The following is a 17,278-nucleotide window of genomic DNA, read 5'->3' as shown; positions in this document are numbered from 1 at the left end:
TTTACTCACCACGTGCCTGCCTTCATGTCTATCCTCCCTCCCAGCCATCCCGGTGGGACCTGCAGGCCAGCCTGGGTGGGAACACAGGGGAGCCTCACTTGTGATGTTTATTGCCTGCACATGGCCTGCCATCTGGTTCCTTACAAGCCTGGGCTTGGGGCTGATGCTTATTACAGGCTGACTGACTTTAAACAGTGTGGGAAGGGTGAGTTAGGAGAGCCGGGCTGGCCCTTCTTACCCCCAGGAACTGGCTGGGGACAGGATGGGGGGGGCCCGGCCAAGCCCCTGTCTTAGAAGACTTGGTGGTAGGAAGTCCGTTCCTGACTAGTCTTCATGCTGAGGCCTCCAGGGTCAGAGAAACCTTCAGGCCCACAGGGTGCAGAGGCCTCAGGGCCTATGTGGGCATTCTCTGGGGGAACTAGGGCCAGCCTACCCAGTAGACCAATATGCAGCCCCTGGGACTCTAAGACTTGGGAAAGGGGAGGAGGCATGAGAGCAGAGTCCGCAGGGGGTTGGGGAGATGGTGTGGGAGCCCCCTCTACTCCATTCCATAATGACAACACTGTCGAGTCCATCCTGCTAGCCGTTGCTTTCAGGCCTGCGACATGCTTGACTTGTGCATGTGAATCAAGTGGCGGGTGTCCAGACTCTCCTCCCCTCCCCCTCCCCCTTCTCCTGCTGCCTCCCCACAGAGCAGAGATGCTGTTCACTCTAATTCTGCTCCAGGCCAGGCACCTTTCACTCGGAGTCTTAGGGGCTGTGGGGTTCACCCACCCTGATTGTTTTACTTCAGACTTCCCTCAAGCTCAGAGGAGAGAGTCAGAGTCAAAGCTGACCCAGCAGCGCCCCCGCCCCGCCTGCTGCCCCTTGCCCAGTCACTCCAGAGCTCCAGCTGTCTGCACTGGGTTAATTCAGAGACGCATATTCCATGCTGGCTGGTTCAGCTCCTTCCTGGAGAATTAAGGTGAAGAGCATTGACCCAGGAGACTTGCCCTGGCTGAGCCCTGCTTTCTGGGCATGAGCTCGTTTCCCTGTGTGCCCACCCTCTGCCCTCTGCACCTGTTGCCCCCACTGCCTGCCCGCCTGCTGCCTGCTGCCTGCCTGGCTGGGCCTGCTCCCACCCCAGCTCCTCTCAAGACTGGCCTCTCTCCTGCCTGCTGTAGGGGCATGAGCTGGGCTCCTGCCCCACCCCACCTGCATCTGCCCGCCCCCCTTCTTCCCAGAGTCTTCGGCAAGGCCTGCAACTGCTCACTCCCAGAGCCGCAGCCCCTCCACACCAAGTATGTTCCCTTAATTTGCCTCCTGGTGGAGCTGAAGGGCCAGATCTACAAAAATCCCACCACAGGTCTGGGAAGAGATTCCCGGCCAACATGGGGCAGCCCCTGAGGGGACTGGAGGGCTCAGCTCAGCCCCTCTCACCAAGCCACCCCCAGAGCTGGAGTCTGGCTCCCACAGAAGCCAGGCCTCCGTCTGCTCCAGACTCAGCAGGCCAGGGCCCAGGAAGAAATACTACTTGAAAGAATTCATCACACACACAGCTGCCTTTCCCTGTTCTTCACTCTTCTCTGTCCCTTCCTCCCTCCTAGTGCCATCTCCTAGTCCTTTCACTTCCTGCCCTCACTTTGCTTCATCTCTGTGGCTCACTGGACCTGCTGGAGCCCCCCTGAGCAGCGCCTTGCCCCACGTGGGCCCTAGAAGCTCTCAATGATCTTGAGTTCTGATTCCAGTCAGCTGGGCAGGCTGAAGGGCTCCATCTGCCTTTGGTGTAGATGTGTCCAAGGAGCTGTCTTCTGAGGCTGCACCTGGGGACATTGTTCTGGATGGTGGAACCCTCATCCCTGTGGCGATCTGGCAGCCCTGGGACTTTTGCCCTTCCTGTCAGCTCTCCTGTGTGTTTGTGGAGGCCACCACAGTGAGTGCAGTCAGGTTGGGTGAGGATGGAGAGCTCAGGAAGGACCACAGCAGCGGGCAGCAGGGGAGCCCTGACCCTCAGGCACTGGCTACCAGGTCTAGAACCCCCAGGGGTCCTCCAGGTCTCTGATCAGTGGAGACTCTGCTCCGAGTTCGCAGTTCCAGGTCCAGGCACCCGCCTATGCCTCTCAGAGTTTGTCTAAGACCGTGGTCGGCAAACTGGCTTGCGAGCCACATGCGGCTCTTTGGCCCCTTGAGTGTGGCTCTTCCTAAGCCTTAGGAGTACCCTAATTACGTTAATAACAATGTACCTACCTGTATAGTTTAAGTTTAAAAAATTTGGCTCTCAAAAGAAATTTTGATCGTTGTACTGTTGATATTTGGCTCTGTTGACTAATGAGTTTGCCGACCACTGGCCTAAGAGGACCAGGCTGGATCATCGGAGGCCATGCCAGCCGGCAGCATTTTAGGGAGCTCGGCTTTTGCTGTTCCTTCTCTTTCTTTCTCTGCCAGACTCTAGAAAAGCAAGTGTTTTCCATCACTAATAGCAAGATGGAGAGAACAGACACAATCATGCACAACTCAGAGTATTTTATCACGTGCAGAAAGGTTAGGTGGATGCTGGGACGTGTCAGGCACCCTCCCTCTGCACCATCGCCCTCTCTGGGTTCTGGACCAGGCAGACACTACCCCTGTGGTTCTCCACCAATGGGTGATTTCATGCTGCAGCTCTGGGCACAGAGGTGGGCATGCTGCAAGGTGGCTGTTGGGGGGGAGGCCTGCCAGGCCCTGACCATGGCCCCCTTCCTGTCCTCAGATGCCGGTGACATGATCGAGATGCAGGGCTTTGGGCCCAGCCTGCCAGCCTGGCACCTAGATCCCATGTGTAGCCAGGGCTCCTCCTGCTTCTCCTGCTCCTCCAGTAGCTCCCCATATGCAACTCCCAACCACTGCAGCTGTGTCCCCGACCGGTGAGTGGGCAGGGAGAGCACTTCCGTGTGAGTGTGTCCATCCATGTGTGTGCGCCAGTCTGTCCTTGGGGGCTGTGTCACTTGCCTGACAGGGTGGCCTCAAGTTGGTCAGACCTGGGTTTGAAGTTCATTCCTGCTACCCATGTGACTGGCAAGTTATTGAGTGTCTATGAGTCTCTATGTTTCTGAGCCTCAGTTTCCTAATCTGTAAAATGGGGCTCATACCACCTGCCTCCTAAGGTTCTTGTGAGACTAAATCAGGTATATAACCATGTGAGTACCCAGAGCTGTGCCTGACACACAGGGGCTCAGTACTGTGAGCTCCCCTTCCCAGTGTGGACACAGATCCTGTCATCAGGCTGTGTGTCCGGGGACACGCAGCAGACATCTGGGCCCCGGCCATGTTCCAGGAATGGCATGGGAATGGTGTTTGTGTGCCAGCACTTGATGCTCTTGCCGGCTGCTTGATCGGACCTGTTGCTTCTTTTCACCTGCCACTCCTGATGACTCAGAGATGGTTCTCTCCATTTTTCACTTGAGGAAACCAAAATTCACTAACATGAGGTGAAGTTAGTTGCCCAAGCTCCCCTGGGGGGTTGGAGGCCAGGTTGGACCCTCAGCCGCTCCGACCAGGGTGCTGGCAGCAACAGGGAGCCCACTGACATGCTGCGGGGCTATGGGTCCTGCTCGCCGCTCCACCCCGAGAGCCGCACCTGCTCCCCTCGGTGTCCTCACTTCTCACCCTCCTCCCAACGCAAGGGCCACAGCCCTCTGAGCCAGGTTGATTCCACAGGTTGCCCCTCAGGCTACTGTGTGAGAGCATGAAGAGGCAGATCGTGTCCCGGGCCTTCTACGGCTGTGAGTGTGGGGTGAGGTGGGGCCATGGGAGGCAGGGGCAGGGGGAGGCGTCCTGGTCACGGCCTCCTGGCTCACCCCTCCACCCCCAGGGCTGGCATACTGCCGCCACCTGTCCACGGTGCGGACCCACCTGTCAGCGCTGGTGCATCACAACATCATCCCGCCCGCCCGCCCCCCAGGGGCCTCAGGGGGCCTCACCAAGGACGTGTGGAGCAAGTATCAGAAGGATGAAAAGGTGCACACTCGGGGGGCCAGGGCCAGGGCCGGGTCAGGGGCTGGAGTGGGCAGCGGTGGGTGCAGAGTGTCTGCTCTGGGCGCAGCTGTCACAGGACAACTGGGCATTCAGGTGAATCACAGTCGTGGTCGGGCTGACAGGCCAAGACTGATGGCCTTGGAGTGGCCAGGTCATGGTGGAATCTCAGACAGCGGGGGCTGTGGGTTTCCCTGGGAAGGGCACTGGGCGGGAGAGAGGGTGGGGCGAGAGCCACCAGCGATTCACAGCCTTGGGCAAATCTCTGTACCTCTCTCAGCGGGGGCTGTGGGTTTCCCTGGGAAGGGCACTGGGTGGGGAGTCCGTTCTGCTTCCCATTACCTCACAGCCTTGGGCAAATCTCTGTACCTCTCGGGGCTTCGTTTCTTCCCTGGAAGGAGGGGGGTGAAGTAGGTCCCAGCCAGCTCTGATGTGGGGCGGGGGGATGCGACTGCCCAACGCAGGGTCTCCCTGGGCTTCAGTGGTGACCGAGTCAGTTCCCAGCCCCAGCTCTCCCTGGGGTGGGTCACCGGAGGGTGACTGCGGGGACTGCACAGTCTCCGCTCCCTGGGTCCCTCAGAACTACAAGGAGCTGGAGCTGCTGCGGCAGGTTTACTACGGAGGCGTGGAGCACGAGATCCGCAAGGACGTCTGGCCCTTTCTGCTTGGCCACTACAAGTTTGGCATGAGCAAGAAGGAGATGGAGCAGGTAAGGGGAGCCCTTTCCCTGGGGCAGGGGGACGGGGAGTCGGGCCAAGGGACCCATCCAAGCTCAGTGGAAAGAAACGTGTCAGGGGAGGGTTCACACAGACACCCCACTGTCCTCCTGCTGGGGCCCAGCTTCGTCTTCAGCTGTCCCAGCTCCTGCAGAGGAGGCCTGTGCACCCCTCCCCCATGGTCACGGTGTGTCCGCGTCCAGGTGGACGCAGTGGTGGCAGCGAGGTACCAGCGGGTGTTGGCGGAGTGGAAGGCCTGCGAGGTGGTGGTGAGGCAGCGGGAGCGGGAGGCGCACCCAGCCACACTCACCAAGTTCTCCTCGGGCAGCAGCATCGACAGCCACGTGCAGCGCCTCATCCACCGAGACTCCACCATTAGCAATGACGTGAGCCAGACGGGACCTGGGAGGGGGCGGGAGAGGGGGTGGGGCGAGAGCCACCAGCGATTCACAGGATTCACACACAGGAGTCCCGAGCAGCAGCCCAACCTCTAGTACTCGCTGCAGTGGAGCCCTCGGAGAAGGGCTTGATGTGTCTCTGTCTCATTTTCTTCCTCTGGGTGTTGCAGGGATAAAGTGAGATAGTGAGTTGTGATCAGTTTTAATGGACTAGGAGGGAAAGATGGATTTATGGGGATTAGGGAGCCCCCCCTGCTCGTAGTGAGGCCTCCAGGCTAAGAATAGGCAGCCCTGGGGTGTAGTCCCAGGGCCACTACTGACAAGATGAGTGACGTCTTCCCATCTCTGGGCCTCAGTGTCCCCTTTCAGCCCTACTGCCCCTTGATGGTAGCGGCTTCCCTGAGAGCTCTTGCTAGAGGCAAGGGGTGCCCGTAGAGCGGTGCTATTGGTGTCCACTGGCAAGATCTCCCGCCTCTGGAGTCCGTCACCATCTCACAGAACTGACCGCGCAAAGGCAGTTCAGAGCCTGCCCGGCTCTCGCGGCGTCACCCCCGCTTTAGGTGAACAAGCCTGAACTGGCTGCGGGCCGACAGAAGTGATGAGAAGTCTCGGGCTTAAGGACACTCATTTACTAACATATTTTTTTTCTTTAAAGTTGCTGCTTTAGATAGTGTATTCTAGCTACTTTAGTAAATCTTTCCTAATAGTGACAGAAAACTCGAGCTGGAGCAAGACCGAACAAGACATAGCACACTCTCCATGTGCTTTGTTCTCACTCCCTGTTGGGAGCCTATTCTTTCTCTCTGGCTTTGGGCTTCATAAGATCCCGAGTCGGTACCAGTGCCCAGCTGCTCAGCTCACAGACAGCAGCGGCCTCGCGGGCCCTGCTCTGGGCTCCCGTTGCCTTGGCCTCATGGCCTTACCTGATACTAACCCAACGACACTTCTCGCCCAAAGTGAAAACTCCTTTTAGCACCCCTTTCCCTGCATAGCCCAAATAGAAAAAAAAAAAGTAAAAGCCAGTCTGTATATGTCTCCCTTCTTTTCCCTGTCCTGGTCCATGGTGAGGCCTGTTTCCAACCAGCACAATACGTTCCTTTCACTCCTGACCTCTCCTCAGCGTGTCCGCGGCCAGTATAACCGATCAGGTCCTTGCTAGAAAAGGTCCCTGCCTTGTTGGTTTTCCTGACGCCTCCAGGCTGCCCCGCCCCCCTCACCTCCACCCCCAGCTCTCCTGACCTGAGGCAGCCTGTGACTTCAGGTGTTTGTAGAATGACACCGCTCACACTGCCATCAAGTACCACTGAGTGTCCAGGCCTCCAGTCTCCCTTCTTCCCTGCAGCAGCCACAGGAAGCCTGGGGTGTTCCCCTTCTTCTCATGCCCCAGGAAAAAGCTGAGGAAGGGACTGGATAGGACTGAAGTCTTCATGTTGGCCTGGAACCTCATTTCTCCACCCGGCCAGCTGGGTCAGAAGGGGAGGCAGTGCTGGAGGCCAGGGGGTGGAGTAGGTGTGAAGAGAATTCTCCCTCCCTCTCACTTATTCTGACCCCAGGAAGGAGACACTGAGCCGAGGGAAGGGGCTGGGGTGCAGGTATGAGCCCCACCATCTGTTCTCCCCACCAGGTGTTTATCTCTGTGGATGACCTGGAGCCCCCGAAGCCCCCCGGCACGGAGGAGTGCAGACCAGAGCCCGAGGAGGAACCCGGAGCAGGGCCCCCGGGCACCGCCGTGGTGGAGCAGCAGCAGTCAGTGGAGTTTGATTCTCCAGACTCAGGACTGCCTTCCTCTCGCAATTATTCCGTGGCCTCAGGCATCCAGTCGAGCATAGACGAGGGGCCGAGTGTGGGCTTCGAGGAGGACTGCGGTGGGGAGGAAGGCTCCGACGGGCCGGAACCTGCAGTCCACGCTTTCTCCGAGCCCCAGGATCCCAGCCAGGAGAAGGCCTCTCGGGCCGGCGAGCTGGAGGCAGGGGAGGAGCTGGCGGCTGTGTGCGCTGCTGCCTACACTGTATGTGGACAGTCCCAGGCACTGTTCTCAGCTGGCCCCAGAGCCCTCCTGCCATCCCAAGGCTTGGGGACAGGCTGGCGGGTGGGAGGTGGGGTGCCTACCTTGGAGGGCCTGGAGCCCGTCTCTCAGCGTCCCAGAGGACTCTGTTCGCTGAGTCCTTGGCTCCCTGCCTTTCCTGCTTTCCTTGTGGGCATCACCTCAGGCCCCAGCTTACCCTGAGGGCCTTCCACTCTTTCAGATAGAACTATTGGACACTGTGGCCTTAAACCTGCACCGCATAGACAAGGATGTGCAGCGATGTGACCGCAACTACTGGTACTTCACACCCCCCAACCTCGAGAGGCTCAGAGACATCATGTGCAGGTGCCATTGTCGGGCAGGGCTCAGGGTGGGCGGCAGGGACCCTGCTCAGTGAGGTTAGGTCAGCAGTGCCCTGCCCCCTCGCTGCACCAGCATCGCACCGGACTCCCTCTGGGGGGAACACTGCCTCCTGCAGTGCCCCTGCCTCGCCCTCTTCATCACAGGTTTTTCAGGAAGCTTCCTGTTTTCCCTCACTCCAGGGCTCCCCCGCCCCGCCCCAGCCTTGTCTCTGTCCCTGACCCCCTGCGTGCCTTGAAGACAGGGCTAGTTGTTCACCGTGGTACTCCCAGTGCTTAGGGTCCCGGAAGGCTGACTTCTGGGTAGCAGGCTACTCTAAGCCCCATCTCCCTGGGGACCCCTGAGGGGATGGGGACTGGCACACACCTACAGCGACTCTGTCCCTGGGATTCCAGCTACGTGTGGGAACACCTGGACGTGGGCTACGTGCAGGGCATGTGTGATCTGCTGGCGCCGCTCCTCGTCATCCTTGATAATGGTGAGGGATAGGGCCGGGGAAGGGCGAGTTCCCACAGTGGCATGCGCCTCAGGCATGGGGGCGGGGTTGACATAAGCTGGAGAAGGAAAGAAGACTGCCAGGTCTAGACGGGTAGGAATATTCGCCAGCCCTGTCCTCTGGCCCACAGGCACCCCCTGTGAAGTGAGGTGTTAGGGTCTCCTGCCCTGTGGCCTCATTCCTGTCTCCCCTCAGATCAGCTGACCTACAGCTGTTTCAGCCACCTCATGAAGAGGATGAGCCAGAACTTCCCCAATGGGGGCGCCATGGACACCCACTTTGCTAACATGCGCTCCCTCATCCAGGTGAGGACTGTAGCTGCTCCTGGGCACGTGACCAGGCGCCACTGGGCTTGTCCGTCTTCCACAAGGAGGCTAGGGAGTGGTCCAAAAATTTCTTTTATATATAAGCTTAATTTCTTTCATTTAAAAAAACCACACACACATTTTCCCCCCAATTAATGGTTGAAATAGAAGCTCACAGTAGTTAATGTGGGCTGCTATTCCTGGCTCTGGTGTTCCAGGCGGGGAAGCCCCATGTGGGGTTGAGACCCAATGCTTCCCAGCTTCTTTCTGCAGCTGAGATATCCCTTCAGAGTCTCAGCCTCCACACGTGGGAGCAGGGCCAGCCCTTTTCACGTCTCTGCCCTTCCTTCCTACCAGTCTCCTGTGGCTTCTTCTGTCAGTCCTTGGTAATAAGACTTCTGTTCATTTGGTTATTCAGATTGTTTTATAATTTAGTTGTAATTCCAGTTGGGACCTGGGAGGAGGTGAGCATAACTTCCACCTACTCTGCTGCCATCGTGGATCCCCCTTGACATTCAATATTATATTAGTTTCAGGTCAGTGTCATATGTACAGCAACATGGTTAGAAAATCATGTACTTCACAGAGTGGTCCTCCTGCTGCTTCAAGTACTTACCTGGCCCCATACATATTTATCACAATATTACCGACTATATTCCCTATGCTGTAGTTTACATCCTCATGACTGTTTGGTTACTACCAATTTGTACCTCTTAATCCCTTCACCTTTTCCACCCAGCCCCCCAACCCCTCCCATCTGGCAACCATCAGTTTGTTCTCCGTATCTATGAGTTTGTTTCTGAAAACACATTGTTTTCACTGTTAAAAATGGAGAGGAATGTCAATATGTGAATGCTTGTGCTCATGAAAGTTCTGGTGAATAGTATGGTTGATGAAGTCAAACACCCAGAGCCCTGGCCAGGTGGCTCAGTTGGTTGGAGCATTGTACACCAAAAGGTTGCGGATTGGAATCCCAGTCAAGACACATGCCTAGAGTGAGGGTTCAATCCCTGGTCGGTGTGCATACAGGAGGTAACCAGTCAATTTACCATCTCTCACACTGATGTGTCTCTCTCTCTCTCTCTCTAAAAAATCAATAAACATATCCTTGAGTAAGGATTAAAAAAAAAAAATGGTAAAACTCCAAAAAGACTACAACCCAGAGAGATGGTGGGGCCGCAGAGTGCACCCTAAGAGATGAGAGAGGGCTGGAGCACAGCCGCCAGGCACCACAGCAGAAGGGGCCTGGTGGAGGGTGGGGGCAGCAGGGAAGAGGCACATCAGCTCAGTCCTTCTCTCTTTCCCACTCACACAAGATCCTGGACTCAGAGCTGTTTGAACTGATGCATCAGAATGGAGACTACACCCATTTCTACTTCTGTTACCGCTGGTTCCTGCTGGATTTTAAGAGAGGTGAGAGGAGGGTTGGATGTCAGGCCTAGGGTCAGGGGGTGGGTGACCCTTTTGCCCCAAAGTCATTGGTCCTGGACCCTAACTGAACTTTGGAACCACTTGGGGAACTTTTTATTTTTATTTTTTAATATATTTATTGATTTCAGAGAGGAAGGGAGAAGGAGAGAGAGATAGAAACATCAATGATGAGAGAATCATTGATCGGCTGCCTCCTGCATGCCCCATGGAGATTGAGCCCATAACCCAGGCATGTGCCCTTGGCCAGAATCGAACCTGGGACCCTTCAGTCCACAGGCTGACGCTCTATCCACTGAGCCAAGCCAGCTAGGGCAACCTGGGGAACTTCTTAGAAACACCAATGCTCTAGGCCAGTGGTCGGCAAACTCATTAGTCAACAGAGCCAAATATCAACAGTACAACGATTGAAATTTCTTTTGAGAGCCAAGTTTTTAAAATTTAAACTATATAGGAAGGTACATTGTTATTAACTTAATTAGGGTACTCCTAAGGCTTAGGAAGTGCCACAGTCAAGGGGCCAAAAAGCCGCATGTGGCTCCAGAGCCGCCGTTTGCCAACCACGGCTCTAGGCTCTACCGGGCCTCAGACTACTAGTGTGGCTGGCTGCCTGGGCATCGAGATTTTAAAAGCTCTTTAGGTGACTCCAAAGGGAAGACAGGGTGGAAAATCACCCTCAGGCAGCGGCTTTTGGTGCTGTTTTCCAACCAAATCCCCTCTGTGCACCAAGGTTTCTAAAAGCAGAGCTGCTTTAGCTGAAGAGAGGAGTAGAGTCCACAGGGGCCTCATAGGCAGGAATTACCAAGGAGAAGGGCAGGGTCTTGGCCTGATGCATGGAGCTCACACCCTCTTGGACCCGGCTGCGTAATGGAGAGAACCCCAGAACTTAGGCCCTTGGAGCTCTGTCTCCGTATGTGGCCCCATTGGAGGCCATGGGTGGCCAGACTCAGCCTTAGTCCTTTCTTGTCCCCAGAGCTGCTATATGAGGACGTGTTTGCGGTGTGGGAGGTGATCTGGGCGGCCCAGCACATCTCATCAGAGCACTTTGTCCTATTCATTGCCCTGGCCCTGGTGGAGGCCTACCGTGAGATTATCCGTGACAACAACATGGACTTCACCGACATCATCAAGTTCTTCAATGGTAGGAGCTTGTCCAGCCATCTGGCTGCCCCCAACAAGGGGATAGGGGCCTCCACTCCTGGCCTGGGCAGGGTTGGAGAGGCTCAGAAATACCGGGTCCCCTCCCCGTGCACAGATGTCAGGAGTCCAGCAGGTGGGAATGGAGTAGCGTAGGCAGCCATAGGGCTCCTCCCAGACGCTTGCCCTCGCTCCGGCGGCATCCCCACCGTTACCCATGTTTCCTCCAGAACGAGCTGAGCATCACGATGCCCAGGAGATCCTGCGGATTGCCCGGGACCTCGTCCACAAGGTGCAGATGCTCATAGAGAACAAGTGAGGGCCCGGAGGCAGCAGCCAGCCAGAGCCTAGGCTCCTGGCCCTGGGCTCCGTGGGGAGAGGTGCAGGGGCGCACAGCAGAGACTGCCCCACCTCTCAGCCAACCCTGCCTGCCCAGCTGTGTTCCTAACAAAGTGTGAGCCTGGGATCCGACTCCGGGCAGTTCTGGCCCTGAAGGGCAAGTCAGGGGCCAGGGTACCCTCAGGTCAGGGCCAGGAGGGGAAGGGGCAGCCTCAGGGAGCAGCTGACCTGGGGAACACCTACTCTGCTCCCTTCTCAAACACCTGGAACTAGCCCCACTGCCCCTGCAGCCTCAGCCTGAGGGCCCCATGCCCTCTCCTGGGTCAGCCTGGGGCCCTGTCGAGTCGCCAGGGCTATAGTTGCCTGGGCCCCACTGGTGAGGGTGGTGTGAGGCGAGGGGACTGTTGTATTTCTTCTGAGAGTCCCTTTGTAGGCCCAGTGCATGTGTGTGCACCAATCCCAGTCGGGGCAGCCAGAATGGCTGCGAGTTTGGGCGTGTTTCCTGGGCCACCTTCCAGGCCCTCCTCTGAGACGGGCAGAGCAGCCCACCTCAGCAGCACTGCCACTGCCTTTGGCCACCTGAGGTGACCCCATGCCCTCCCCTAGCCCGTACAGTGCACCCACGTGTATCTGTACAGTCTCACTCCTGCCACCTCGCTCTTGCTTTATGCATTAGATGCATCCCTGAAAACTGTATACACGACACTTTGCCAGCCGGAGGATCTGGAATGTGGTTGGAGCACTCTCTCTCAAGAGGAATCCCAGGTGATTCCTTAGGGAGGGGATCCTATCACAGCCTCCTCTCAAAGGTGGCCCCAAAACTTGGGGGCAGCCCATCGTCTATCCCAGGCATCCGCTGAGTCCTAAGGCTGGAAGGAGGAGGTGCCTGGGTCTCTCTTGTTTGTTGCTGGTGAAAAGCAAGGTTAGCTCTGCCCTCCACATGCTTCTCAGGATGTCCAGAGGCCTAAGGACCCAGAAACCCCCATGGGAGAGCCTCACTCATGAGGGGAGGTGTCATGCTGCTTGTTCTGCCATCCCCACCCCCAGCCCCCAACACATGCAGGCTGGGCCTTGCCCCAGGGCCAGGAGGCTACTCTGCCACAGGGGCTGGGGCCTGCCCAGCAACCACTAAGGGCTGGAGACTTCCTGCATTTGAGAAACAGAAAAGGACCCAGCAGCTTTTCTGCATCCAGCACAGCCCCCGCCCCTCCCAGCCCACCCCTGTCCCAGGCACTGCACGGCCTGTTTGGGGGCCAGCCCGCCCCATTGCCCACTCTTGTCTGTGAGTCCTCAGCCTCCACCAAGCACGGTGGCCATTGTGTGCCTGCCTTAGTGACTCAGTGGTTTGTGAGGAGCAGAGTGTGTATGATTTTTGGCTCAGAAACTATACTCTTCAGTGTAAGAAACCAATAAACACAGCATTTGGCAATGCTCGAGGCTCTGGGGGCTGCTTGTGGGCTGGTGCTGGACAGCGAGTGACTGTGTGCGGGAATTCTATCATCTCCACAACAGAACAGTAAAGAAGGCCAACCCCATGAGGCAAGGATGGCGGAAAGAGAGAACCAAATTTTCCAAAAGAGGGGGACCTCGGCGATGGGCTGGTTGGGGTGGGGATAATAGGTAGACCCAAGGAGAACCCTTAGAGCCAGCGTCCCATCTCAGACTGACCAATGGCCTCTGCTCCCCTGGATTAGTGTAGGTCCTTGTCCCACGCCTTCCGCAGCCTGGCCTCCCTAATAGCTATAATGATAAGCTGGGGCCTCCCAGCCCCTCCAGCCAATGGGGAAAGACCCCGCTCACTGAGCACTGTCTTTGAGACGTCTGCTTCAAACTTAGGGGGAGCCTCAAGAGAAGTCAAACCTGCTGAGGCGTGGAAAGGGCCCCTCACTAAGCCCTGAATGGGCTTCTGGAACTAGAAGGTTGGGTCAGCTGAAGGGAATGCGTGTGTGGATAGGAGGAGCAGGGAGTGTGAGGAGAGCAAACATCATCCCTCCAACTCTGTAAGTAAGACTTCCTCTTTCACAGAGTGAGCAGAGCTGCTAAATGGAAGCTCCTGGATTCTTACTTGGGATTTTTGTTTCCCGTTGCCCTGGCCATAGGCCCCTCTCTTGCAGGCTCCAGCTGAGCTGGGGTGGGAGTCTGTGCTTTGAGTGCAGGGAGGGGAGTTTCTGCCGACCCTTATGATATAGTGATAGCTCTCAGATGATACTGGGTCATCATTACCAGGGGCAGTCTTCATCTCTGTCCCAGTGCTGGGCATGGTGTCTGACACTGAGAGGGCGCGCAGGAAATGATTAAGTTTAAGGGTTGGCCTTCCCTGTCAGTGGTTCTCAACCTTCTGGCCCTTTAAATACAGTTCCTCATGTTGTGACCCAACCATAACATTATTTTCGTTGCTACTTCATAACTGTAATGTTGCTACTGTTCTGAATCGTAATGTAAATATCTGATATGCAGGATGGTCTTAGGCGACCCCTGTGAAAGGGTCGTTTGACCGCCAAAGGGGTCGCAACCCACGGGTTGAGAACTGCTGCCTTAATTGAAGGCACCCATCTCTCCCTGGAGCTACCAGTAGAGGGAGCCAGCATCTCACAAGTGAAAAGGGCTGGAGGAATTGTGGAGCACTGTCTGGCCTTTTGAGGCTGCCTTTTCTTCAAATAATGGAACCCCAATACATTAGTGGCCACCACTACCTTCCCTGAGGATGACATCACACACACACACACACACACACACACACACACACACACACACGCCCTACATCCCTGGACTCACCCTCCAAAGAGAACTGAGTCAGTACCCCAGGCTGGGGCTGGGAGTGGGGCAGGTGTCAGGGAGTTAAGCAAGGCAGGATGAAGCAGCCTGCCTGGTCTATAGTTAGACCCGGCTAATTGCTCCCTCACCTCCCCACTTCTTCCTGAGACAGCCTGCCAAAGGGCCGGTTTCCCCTAAACTGGGAAGATGTAGTTACAGGGACAAAGATTTTCCAAAACCTGGTTTGCAGGCCACCTTAGAACATGGTTTTAACCTCTTCCTCTTCTTGTTCCCTCCCCTGAAAGGACAGCCACATGGACTCCCAGTTGACCTGTCCTAACCTCTACCCCATGAATGCTTCCCCTCCTCACCTTCTTTTCCATTGCAACTTTCATGAGTTAAGATCCCCCAGTTGTACAGCAGGCCCCAGGGCGGGCTGGCACTGCTCAGGGAGAATCCTGCACGAGTCGAGGTCTGCCTGAAGCTACACAAGGTCCCAGGCTGGCTGTGTCTCTAACGTCACTTAGCCATCTCAAACCTGTTACTTTTTCTGCCAGAATGGGGCTAGTTCTTGGCTTTACTTCACTGTTGTTATGAGATAAAACAAGATAGTGTTTGTAAAATGGTTTGAGGAAGTACTGTAAAAGCATAAGGAAGACCAGAACTGCAGTTCTGGGAGCTTGTTGATGATTCGACACCGGGATCAGAACGGGAAGGTCTCTAACCTTCTTCTAAAATTGACCAGCACCGAAGCTGCTTGAGGACCACCCCCCAAACACCAACAGGGAAAGGGACCTGCTGCTTCTTGCTGGAGGTCTCTGCCTCCTTTTGCCACAAAAGGACCCAGATGCTGCGGCTGGCAGCTCCATCTCTGGTTTCAGTGCAGGTTTATTTCAATTTTATATTTTATTCCAGGCAAGTGCTTATTACATGGATAGTATTCATGTCTCAATACCTAAAGTCTTGGAGCATGAACAGCCACTAGAATACAGTTCAATAGTAAAAATACAATATGTACAAAAGTAGGGTTTTTTGTAATTTTTTTCCCACACAGCAGATGTATCCAAACACATAAAAATCTCTACAGTCTGGGGTCACTACGATTTATATTTCAGGAAACAGAGACACAGTGACCGAGTCCTCACTGTAAACAAGGGCCACCTCTTTGGGGGATGGGGGTGGGATCCTGGGATGGGGGAGCAGCAGCTGTTCCTGGAGAGAGCAGGGGTTCTGGTGACCCCCGCCCCCGTTTCCCTCCAGGCATTCCCTGCCCTTCTTTGGCCCCCCCAAGGAACCAACCTCCCCCTCTCCCCGAGGTAAAGATTCCCAGCCAGTGAGCCACTCTGAACATCAAAAAGTAAAACACGCATGAGAGGTAAGATGTGTGTGTGCGCACGTCCCCCAGGCTGGAAGGGCTAGGGAGGGGAGGGGAGGGGCAGGGCAGGCGGTCCCACAGGGTGAGGACAGATGTGGTCCTGATAGCTCTCAGAAGGGAGATGCCCGAAGGGCTGGGCGGCTGCCCTCTCGGGCACAGAGTCACAGCATTCACAAACAACAAGAACAGCAACACCCATCGTCACCAGTCTGGACATAGTCATTCGGCACTAGATTCAGAGCCCCCACTGCTGGGGACGGAGAGGGGCACGGGCAGCGGGCGGATGAGGTATCTGTGCAGGCCCGAGGGGCGACTGGCTGACACAAGTTTTAACTCTGGACCAGCCTCAGGATGTAGGGAGGTGAACGGAGCTGAGGAGAGGCGGTTCACCCATGTTCCGGACTCTTCCCTGGGCACCAGGCCTGCCCTTCTCCCTGTTCTTTCCATTGTAATCACATCGGGAGTGGAACTGGCTCCAGAGGACCCGGGTGGTGCTGGCGGCTGCAAGTGCAGGAAGGCAGCAAGCTTGTGAGGTGGGAGCGCTGCGTGGGGCTGGGGGCCGAATGGGACTCTCCCTGGAGGCCTCTAAGGCATCTGAAAGGCCTTCCCTTCCCCCGCCCCCAGGAGAGACGGGAGAAAGTCCCCTGGGAGGGCTCCAGGACCAGGGAGGAACTGAAAGGGAGTTCTTAGGCATATAAATCTATTCAAGACCTCTGCGGGGGCCTCCAGAGGATCCTGGGCCCCAACCTGTCAGTGCAAACTTCACACCTAGGGACACTCTCGTCCTCTCCACACTGAAAGGCCATTGGTGTGTCCAGGTGGGGAGCCAAGTGTGCACGTGTGTGTAATGGTGTGTCTGACACAAGGCCACTTGTAATAAATACCTACATAAAAAGAGACCCCGCCCAGCCGGAGTGGCTCAGTGGTTGAGCATCGACCTGTGAACCAGGTCATGGTTCGATTCCCAGTCAGGGCACATGCCTGGGTTGGGGCTCAATCCCCAGTTAGGGGTATGCAGGAGGCAGCCAATCAATGATTCTCTCTCATCATTGATGTTTCTGTCTCTCCCTCCCTTTCCAAAATTAATAAAAATATATTAGGAAAATAAAAAAAGTCGAAGTCTGCCAAGGCAGAGGCAGGGAAAACAGCATCCCCTACATACCAGCTCCCCTCACTCCTCTCCACCCCAAGCTCAGCCCTGCCCTTGGCCCAACTAAGGACCTTTCCTCAGAGGAAGGCGGTGGCACACAGAAGCCCCCACCAGGGTTCACTCAGTAGCGCCCACTGGAGAAAGGGCAACGTTCAGGGCAGAGATGACGCTAGAGACAGTTGTTGGGGCAGAAGCAGCAGCCCTGCAACAGCCCGGCTCTGCTCCCTCTACAGGTGCTCAGGGCCTCCGTGGGAAAGGGTTGGGAGCATAGAGGAACCCCTGCCATTTCACTTCCTAATTGCCTCAACAGTGTGGCTTCAGGCTCCTGGAACCCAGACCAGATGTTGGTCCATGTCTCCCAGGTGGCACCCCAGGTACCCATCCTCAGGGGAGTGCAGAGCACTAAGCAGAGGCCAGTGAATCGGGGGAGTGACAGCCTCCTGGAAGCCAAAAGCCACGCCTGGGGATGGGAACAGGGGTCCAGAGCAGCTCTCAGTCCAGACCCAGGCTGGGGATGGTGGGGACGATGGGACAGCCAAGCCCCTCCTCCCCCACCCCACCCTCAGCCTGCCCTCTTGAGGTCAGGAGCCCAGTAGTAAGGGGTGAAAGGCTCATAAACTTGGCAACAGCTTGGGTTCGGTTTACTGTTGGTAGAAAATCCTAACTAGTTCTGCTGTAAGCAATCACAGTGACTGCAACTGGGTTGGCGCGCCCCAGGCTGGGGCACCCACCTGTCTGCGTAGACTCCAGACCCAGCCACTTCCTAGGACTTCTCACCTGTACTCAGAATAGGGCCCACAGTGC

At 56.3% G+C, this 17,278-nt stretch overlaps 1 protein-coding gene across 1 annotated transcript in view; it reads left to right on the top strand.

The window, feature by feature from the left end:
* The window catches only part of SGSM2 (small G protein signaling modulator 2), a 56,815-nt gene extending 44,189 nt beyond the window's left edge, over positions 1-12,626 (top strand). Inside the window, exons 14-25 of the mRNA XM_014529303.1 lie at positions 2,729-2,882; positions 3,676-3,740; positions 3,830-3,975; positions 4,571-4,699; positions 4,910-5,092; positions 6,729-7,112; positions 7,351-7,475; positions 7,886-7,968; positions 8,182-8,291; positions 9,608-9,704; positions 10,693-10,860; positions 11,087-12,626. Coding sequence (XP_014384789.1) covers positions 2,729-2,882; positions 3,676-3,740; positions 3,830-3,975; positions 4,571-4,699; positions 4,910-5,092; positions 6,729-7,112; positions 7,351-7,475; positions 7,886-7,968; positions 8,182-8,291; positions 9,608-9,704; positions 10,693-10,860; positions 11,087-11,175 — 1,733 coding nt within the window. The 3' untranslated portion in view covers positions 11,176-12,626. The remainder of the gene's footprint in view (positions 1-2,728; positions 2,883-3,675; positions 3,741-3,829; positions 3,976-4,570; positions 4,700-4,909; positions 5,093-6,728; positions 7,113-7,350; positions 7,476-7,885; positions 7,969-8,181; positions 8,292-9,607; positions 9,705-10,692; positions 10,861-11,086) is intronic.
* The last annotated feature ends 4,652 nt before the right edge of the window (positions 12,627-17,278 follow it).

The sequence above is a fragment of the Myotis brandtii genome, unplaced genomic scaffold (assembly GCF_000412655.1).
Source record: "Myotis brandtii unplaced genomic scaffold, ASM41265v1 scaffold1167, whole genome shotgun sequence".
In the NCBI taxonomy this organism is placed as follows: domain Eukaryota; kingdom Metazoa; phylum Chordata; class Mammalia; order Chiroptera; family Vespertilionidae; genus Myotis; species Myotis brandtii.
Note: the sequence above shows the minus strand (reverse complement) of the source record. Positions and strands in the feature narration are given on the sequence as shown.